General features: G+C 36.2%; 2 protein-coding genes across 2 annotated transcripts; one reads left to right on the top strand and one right to left on the bottom strand.

Moving 5' to 3' along the window:
• Positions 1-298: 298 nt before the first annotated feature.
• Positions 299-3,017, bottom strand: LOC114527518 (zinc transporter 2-like). The gene is made up of 8 exons (XM_028549200.1): positions 2,655-3,017; positions 2,088-2,407; positions 1,794-1,940; positions 1,496-1,649; positions 1,113-1,332; positions 924-1,029; positions 713-847; positions 299-577 (listed from the first exon to the last, which is right to left on the bottom strand). The coding sequence occupies exons 2-8, from the start codon at positions 2,380-2,382 to the stop codon at positions 441-443; spliced, it is 1,194 nt and encodes a 397-aa protein (XP_028405001.1). The 5' UTR covers positions 2,383-2,407; positions 2,655-3,017; the 3' UTR covers positions 299-440.
• Positions 3,018-3,631: 614 nt separating this feature from the next.
• On the top strand, positions 3,632-6,855 carry LOC114527615 (nuclease SbcCD subunit C-like). Its single transcript, XM_028549316.1, has 13 exons — positions 3,632-3,721; positions 3,806-3,914; positions 4,038-4,145; positions 4,302-4,380; positions 4,451-4,565; positions 4,635-4,819; positions 5,006-5,161; positions 5,268-5,345; positions 5,450-5,533; positions 5,625-5,783; positions 5,956-5,986; positions 6,139-6,275; positions 6,426-6,855. The coding sequence occupies exons 1-13, from the start codon at positions 3,685-3,687 to the stop codon at positions 6,633-6,635; spliced, it is 1,488 nt and encodes a 495-aa protein (XP_028405117.1). The 5' UTR covers positions 3,632-3,684; the 3' UTR covers positions 6,636-6,855.
• Positions 6,856-8,829: the final 1,974 nt, after the last annotated feature.

Below are 8,829 nucleotides of genomic sequence, written 5' to 3'. Positions count from 1 at the left end.
TTATTCCTTTATTTTCTTTCTCGTTTAAAATACAAAATTATGTACTCTTCCAGGGCCAGTTGCTCAAAAGCTGGTTCTCTTAAATCCTTACATGAATTTTTATGATCACTTGTTTACAGAGTTGAATATCTTTTTTCATAAAAGAAATATTCTAAAGTTTACTGTTACTAACAGGTTACACTAGATTAAAATTTAACCCAGGGTTAGTGCTGTCCCCTGGGGCCAGTTGTTCAAAGCTGGGTTAGCGCTAACCCTGGGTTAAATTTTAATCCACTGTTTTAGCTTACATATATATGTGCTTCTGAACCACTTTTCGTTTTAAAACCTTAGAAACTTTGTAAACAAGCAATTAGAAAAATTCATGTGAAGATTTGCTTTAACCCAGGGTTAAACTAACCGGCTTTTGAACAATCAGCCTCTGATGTTTTTTTCTGATGATGCTATACATCAATGTCACTATGAGGGTTGCACATTTCATCATATTTCTCAATTTGTATTGTTGAATGTCTAATATGATAAACAACATCAACCAACTGTGTTGCTTCAGAGAGAATTCGTTGTGATTCACTTTCATCCTCTGCAAGACAGAATTGCAAATTATTTAGTTCTCTTGCTAATACAAGTTTTCTTGTTTATCAAGTGTCAGTTCTTAGTTGTCCTTCTCAGAGGTCCAGTAAGGACAAATCTTATATCACATGCATGCACTACTTACCTATATCTAAATGAGCTGAAAGAGCTGGTGTTCCAACAGTGAGTGACCAAACATGAAGATCATGGATTGCTTTAACTCCCTGTATTCTTCCAATCCGCTCTTTGATTTCATCCAAATCAATACCTTTTGGAGTGCCTGGAAATCAAAATTATTTTTTAGTGTTACCTGGCAGAAAACAGCTAAAACTGATGTATAAATAGTACACAATTACCTTCCATCAAAACAAGCAGGGCATCTCTGAGCACTGTGATTGTAGTAAATAAGACAATTACAGAAAAGACGAACGTACAGATCGGATCAGCAATAGACCAACTTGGCTAAAAAAATTAAATTTGAAGTTGGTTAAATTCATTCTAGAATGGAACACACAATATATTATAGTTATAAAATTATACACCACCTTGAATTTAATGATAAAAGCAGCAATGAGAACTCCCAAACTCTGGAAAAGATCTCCAATCACATGAATAAATGCAGCACGAACATTTACATTCTCATCCGTCGCTTGTTCTTTGACACTTGGGGTACTTGAGATGGTCCTCTTACGATGAGAGTGACCATGAGAACCGTGAGAAGATCCACCCCCATGAGAGTGACTGTGCCCCAACACCAGACCCATGCTAGAGAAAATATAGAGCAGTGACAGAGATAATACAATAGTAGTTTCCATTCAACAGAACTTGCTGAGACAAGGAGTGGTTTTCAGGAAAAAGGTTGTTTTCTTATCACTTTCAAATGAGGTTCATGCAGACATAAAAGCATGGATAAACTACTCTTACTAACAGGATATTAACTCCAACACCACAAGCAGCAACAATAAGCATGATATCTGCATTAATTTTATGTTCTCCATTGACAATCCTTTCAATGGCCTGATACACAAGTATCCCAGTCAAAACCCAGATGATCAACACAGATAAAATTGCTCCCATCACCTCTAAAATACCACAACATTAAAACGCTCAAAAATAATAATATTCACTTTACCTGTATTTCAAAGTAAAATAATTGTTTCATGTACACAGTCAAAAGTTTATATATTGTAGACTGTAGTATAGAATGTATAGAACATTGACCTCACCTGCTCTGTGCCAACCATAAGACAACTTTGAAGTGGATGGTCGCGTAGCAAACCAAATTGCCAGCAGTGATATGAGAAAACTAGCAAAATCTGAGAGAAGATGAGCGGCATCCGTTATGATGGCCAAACTGTGGGCCAGGTAACCTCCTACAAGGATAGAAAAACTATCATTAGATGAGTGGCCAACCTGTTTGCCAAGTGAAGTGATTGCTAACCAAGTAACTAACCCTTCCACCAAACCATTTCTGGAACAAGCTGGATTCATATTTGTTTTCAAGCAATGTTAACACTTACCAACAAATTCTCCAACAAGAAAGAACAAACACAAAACACAAGCAATGATTAATTTTCTTTTTGCTCTCTTTGAATTCTGTATTGCAGACTTTGTGAGATCCTCTTCATTGCCATATTTTGCACAAGGAGCTATGTTATCTACAGTAGAACTTGCTGTCTCATTTCTTGGACGACAAACACTTTCTCTGTGGTTTTGAACTGAAATATTTGGTTCTTTGGCATGATCATGTTGATGGCAATGGTCATCACTAGTCAACAATGGTGTTTTCTCATCAAGTGTGGGTGAAGATGACATATTGTCAATGTTACAATGTACAATTCTACATGTAAAACAATTATAAACGACTTTAAAAACAGTCAACTAACAGATGAAATTATTACCACGGTAATACCACATGGCTTCGTTCCAGCTGTCATTATACATTTATACTAATTCACCAATAAGATTTTGACACTTCGGTATGAGTCTCATCGTAAATATTCATGCTACAGTACACATAAAGTCATACAGCATAATAAAATAAAAAACAAATTCCACGACTGGATTTGACAAAAAGCTATACTTACGAGTCCAGCAATTGCTTTTTATCTAAATGATTTCGTAAGCATTTCAAATATTTTGCAGTTCAGCGCGCGATGAAGACCAAACCACTTCAAGAAATGATACAGTTTCCGTTGTTTTGAACAAATACTGCACCTTTTTTCGCTACTTTGTTTGTTAAATACGACAATACGTACTGCCTCTACACCGATTTATTATTTCAGTTCTTCTTATGCTTTAAACTGTAAAACAGATCGTTTTACAAATGAAAACTGCAAATGACAGCGTGGTTAAGCCGTTAAGGTCAATAAACTCTCAAATTTCGTGGTTCTATGGACAATAGATACTTCCGGTTGTTTGTTGATTGTCGCCACAATTTAATTTAATTCTCTTTTGTTCACACCTGAAATCACAAAAGATAAGATATCTTCCCAAAACAAAATTGATTTTACACCTTTCAAACTTGTCATATTTGTCGTAATACACAAGCAGTCTTTGTTTGGTAATAATGTTTGCATTCAGTAAATATTTTAGTTTCAATTTAAAAGTGTACGTAAAACAAATCACAGTGAACAAATAGATCGTACATCGAGTTATGAATAAAGTAAACTAGCTTGTAGGTACACAACGTTAGTATTTATTCATGCAGTATTAAACACTTCATATGTGGTGTACCACTGTACCAGTGAACCTACAAGCTGATTCACTTCTTTGATCACCATGCAAAATTACCAGAATATTAATAAAATACTTTATGCTTGAATGGTATTTTCCCATCCTTTTTACACTTGCAAATATGAAATATATCTACCAGATCTTAAGTCAAGTCAAAAAATAGGAAATGTTCATCTATGTATTGTATAGAGATATTTCACTCCTTGTAAGTGAACTAAACTAAACCACTGTGCTCAATGCAAGATGAAGTACTGAGTTTATCAAATAATCCAGTTGGAAATCGAATGATAGATAGATCAGTGTCCATTGCTTAGTAACTGGGGACGCCGTTTGAAATAAAGCATTTATTTACCTGGATTTTCAACAGAGAAAATTTGGAAAATGGCTACGTTTAGCAGGTCAAAACCTAAGCGATCTAGTGAGTATATGTGCAGTTTGCATGCTTGAGAAATAAGGTTTCGTTGTGGATATTTTCTGATGTGTTTTCCCCCGGTAACTCTAGCGAGTCCTCTGCGAAAAAGTGCACCAGGTTCATTGTTAAAATCGAGCAGTAAGGACCTCAGAACCTCATCAAGTCGTGGACTCGCCGCTTCGTTTGACGTTGGTGTGAAGTAAGTTCATTTAGTTGCAATATCTTGTGGTCTTGTGTATAATATACTGAGATGATGTTATTTAAAACTTAATCTACGGAAAACATGTAAATTTCATAACTCAAATTGCATTCTTTTGTTTAGTCTTACCAGGACAGGCATGTCAACTGGAGAGCTGTCGAAAATTGAAAATGAATATATTAGAAATCTGCAGCAACAGATATATTTCCTTGAACTTGAGGCAAACTACTTGTATCCTTTAAAACTATTAAGCAATTAGACTTCATTGCTATTGAATAAACTGGGTCACCTCATATCCAGGGTATTTCTTTGTCATGCTCCCACAATATTAACAACTGGTCTCTAGGGATAGACCAGCGTGGATTGCAACCTTAACTATGAAACCAGGAGGGAACAAGCCAAGAAAGCCACAATCATTCCACCTCGAGTTACTGAAGAAGCAGACAAAATGATGAGAAAACTTCGGGTAATAATGCATATTGTAATACACTAAGGATTGAAAGAGGAAGGATTGATGATTATCTTTTCAACCATAGACACTTCAGAGTGAATTGGATGATCGCATCACAGATCTTGCTAAGAAGGAATCTGCCATTAGAGTGTTGGAAGATGAACGTGAAGCAGCATTACGGCGATTGAGGGATGCTGAAGGTGATTACTCCTTCATTTCAAAGTTGGACCAGAAAATGTTCTGTTTATTGACATCTTAATCTGTTTCAGACAATCACGCTCATGAGAAGAAACAACTGGTCAATGAGATTGTGTCCTTAAAGAAATACAAAGACAGTTCAACAAGGGAAAGTACCCGACGAGAAGTTCATGTGAAGCAAGTGGAGACAGAGGCAAACAAAGGATTAGATGCTTTGAGAGAAGCTGAAGAAAGAATAACAATGTTGAGAACTCAGGTTGAGCAATTTGATTAGAGCTATCCAGTATAAATAAAGTTAGTTTAGTTTAGGTTTCCTCCTGTAGTAACACTGGATCAATAAGTGAATAAGAGATGATTCTTATTTACTGGATGCTGATCGACACTGAGACACAAAAATATATGTTCTAACAATGACTCAATAAATTGTGTCACTGATTTTTAGCTGGAGGACAAGACGGAGGAGTTCAACCAATGCAGAGTTCAGTTGGAAGAAAGCCGTTCCCAATGCTTGAAATATCAAACTCAACTTCGTGAAATGGAAGAACGATTCTTTCAATCTGATATAAAGACAAAGGAAGAAGTCGGAAGAGAATTGAGGGTAAATGATGAACTACCATCCAGAATATCACATGCTGGGGCATGCATGAGTATTTTTACCACTAAAGTTTCATTGTTATAGCAAAAGATCCTTGCAAATCTTTTAGGAAGAAATAAGACAACTTCGTTTAGAAGGAAGACAGAAAGAAATAAATTCTCAACAGGACAGAACTCTTCGAACGAAGGTAAGAATGAATGATGTAATGGAACAACGAGGAACGCTCGTGGTATTTTACCACAAAGTCATCATTTAGGTATTGCTACTCTCTGTTTTCGTCTTTCACGGTAGATTCAAGAGGATTGCACTTCACTGATCAAAGAAAATGCGGCTTTAGCATCCCAAGTTGTTGAGCTGCGAAAACTGATCGATGCCGTAAGTGAGGTTTAGTTGTACACCTTGAGCGTTTCATTGGAGTTGTTTTCTTCCTGGCTGTGTTAATGTCGACTGTTTTTCGTTCAACAAGGACCGAGCTCACGAAGACGAGAAGGCGGTCAGACGCCAAGCAAACATTCAGGAGCTGGTGACATTGAAGGACAGCGAAAGACGATTACAACACGAATTGCAAATTACCAAAGAACAGCTCAGAAATGAACAACTGAAATACCGAGAAATGACACAGAAGGTAAAAAAAGGAAGGATATAATAATTGTGGTATAGAGCTGGTAGTTGGTCTTCAGTTTTGATGTGTGTTCATACAAGAAAAAGCGTGTTTTGTGATTAAGCAGTGCTTGTACTGTTTTCTAGAATTTCACCCGTTTCTTTCCCTCATTTTAACAATTCTTTTCATCCAACAGCTTACTCGGGAAGAACAAAACGCACTTCACGGTGAGTATGATGGAAGAGATTGCGGTGACCAAACACACATTGGATAAATAAGGAGAGTATCACGGCAGCCACAGAGACAAACTTGGAATCTTGAGATGAAGCTTTGTGTTTAGTAAAATTGAATTGCTCCAAGAGACGTTTTCTTATTTCAGTGACGCTGAGCAAAAACAAACTGAAGAGCAATGTGGAAGAATTACAAAGTCTAAATACAATTCAAAGTGATGAAAATATTACCTTACAACGGGATAAACTCTTGCTGACAGACGAGATTTGTGATCTGCAATCCAAGGTGAATAAAATCATTGAATTATCAAATCACTACAGTTGTATTTCTTGCTGTACGAAATCTCAGCATTTCCAAGGACGATCACCGCCTTATACCAGTAAAAAATTTTATTCAACATATCTGAGATTTTTGATCTTCATATCTCTTGTTTAGCTTGATGACAAAAACGAAGAAGTCATTGACTTAAAGACGCGTCTTCATGACGCAGAGAGCAGATGTTCGCAGCTTGATGCTAAAGTGAAGATGCAGAAAAACTTGGAAAGCATTAAGTGGGAAGAATTTCATAAGTTAGCCAACACCATGAGCCAATTTTCAAGAAGTATGAGCCCAAGGAGGGAGAGAGAGGTTGATTATGACGATTAGGATACATATTTAGATAAAGATTTTTTAAATTTTTTACAATGCTCAAAATGTAGCAGGACCAAGTGAACTGACATCATCATTGTATTGTAGCTTGGTAGCTTCAACCTTAATAGAGAAACTACTCTATCTCGATGACCGCGTGCTGAACGCCTCAACTTGACAAAGGTCTGGACCATCATTAAAAACAGAAACAAAACAATGAGAAAGGTTTAACTGGGAATATGATTATATGTTTCAATCTTGCCCAAGTGCATGTTAACAGAATGTCAATATTACAACACAGTACAACTACAACATTGTAAAGTTGAATACAACAAGTCACACAGCTAAATACAACATTGTAAAGAAAGGAATATAACATCATCTAGTGTTTGAACATTACTTCATCTAGTTTTTTTGAAGACTTCTATGAACATCTTAGAGGATCAGGATCATGTAGAAACAAATTAAAAATCATCTTATGTAGCTTTCTTGTGTTTCTTAAATCTGCATTTGAACTTAAATATATAGTCTCTTGAATGGCATTTCACCATCATTTTTACCACATCTTAAATATTTTTACCACATCCTAAATATTTTTAACACAACTTAAACATTTTTACCACATCCTAAATGTTTTTAACACAACTTAAATTTTTTACCTCAATTTTAATATTTTTAACACAACTTAATTATTTTTACACTAGTGTACCATGCTTGATCTCTTAACACAGTTGAAGGAATTTCCGCCGCTTTTGAACAGCTTCAACCCCGCGTTTGGCGATGATTTTTCTCATACCTTTTACATCATTTTCAATCAGAACTTTATCTTCTTCAATTCTCCAAACATGTGTAGTATCTTTATCATTGAGAAATGCTATGGTGTGATCCACATTTGCATTGGTCCTGAACAGACTGAAAAAGATCTGTGGCAAAGTGGCCTGTGTTCTACACCGTATCATGAGGACTCTTTTCATTACTATAAATTGACCACTGGGACATTTAGATTCTTTGAGCTCCACTGGCACATCATTGTTATTATTTCCCACCATATTCTTCATAAGGTGGGTATCATCAGGTGTTAAAGCACTTGCACCTTCTTCTTCCATTAACCTCTCAGTGTTGTTGCTTTTCACTGTCATTTCATTTTCCAATGAAACACTGTCTTTTTCAACTGTCTTTTCATTTTCCAATGAAACACTGTCTTTTTCAACTGTCCTTTCATTTTCCAATGAAGCACTGTCTTCAACTTGCACAGAATCACCATTTTTGTTCATTTCTGTTTCAGGTTGTTTCATTTCTTTATCATTTCCAAGAACATCTGAATTAGATTCCTCATCAGTTGTTTCTAGTTTTGATGCTTTCGATCTTCTAGATGAAGATCTTCTTCCTTCTACATCAGAAGTCAGACTCGATACTGCAGAGGAAAGTAGTGATAATTCTGAATCAGAACTACCACTACTATCCTCCCCTGCGTTGAGTCTGTTGCTTCCTCTGGCTAGATTTATTAGCTGTGATCTTTTAAAGTAGATGTACTTCCCATTCAGCTCTGTATGACAATCACTTTCTGAGTTAGTGAGTCCCATCATTTCTAAAAATTTTGATCTGTGGAAATAAATGCAATCTCCTTCAACATTGGGAGTACTAATGTCTCCTTTAGATTCAACATTTTTTTTAGTTGTTGTCACATTTGAAGACCTGGATCGTAATGAGTATTGCTTCCTGTTGGAATACTGATCATCTCGAGGATCATCTTTCAATTTTAACTTCTTTTGTCTTTCTATTAAATCTTTCAGACATCCATCGTCTGAATCACTGTCTTCAGGCTTGGGTCTTTTAGAACGAAGGATTTTTTCTGTCTTCACTCTCTTGGTATCTTCATCGGAACTACTAGAAGATACTATGTTATCTTTTTTCGTGCTGGTGCTGCTGTCTAAGGTTTTCGACCTTTTTAAATGGGCACGTCGTCGTAATATTTTCGCCCGGTAATCTTCCAAGCTACTATCTTCATTTGAACTGCTATCCATGACTGTCAGTTTAAGAGTTTTAGTCTTCTTCGCTGTTGGAATCTTTTATGTAAACGGTTATTATAAAAAAAAATAAACTCAATATTTCGTGCATTCCTCGTGCAATCGTGTGCCATGCAAGCCAAGCTCAGTGAACTCCACTCCAGATATGTATATCCAAGTCAGGTGATTTGGTCAGGTGATATGAA

This window comes from Dendronephthya gigantea, unplaced genomic scaffold, assembly GCF_004324835.1.
Source record: "Dendronephthya gigantea isolate DGI-Jeju-01 unplaced genomic scaffold, DenGig_1.0 000045F, whole genome shotgun sequence".
NCBI lineage: Eukaryota > Metazoa > Cnidaria > Anthozoa > Malacalcyonacea > Nephtheidae > Dendronephthya > Dendronephthya gigantea.
Note: the sequence above shows the minus strand (reverse complement) of the source record. Positions and strands in the feature narration are given on the sequence as shown.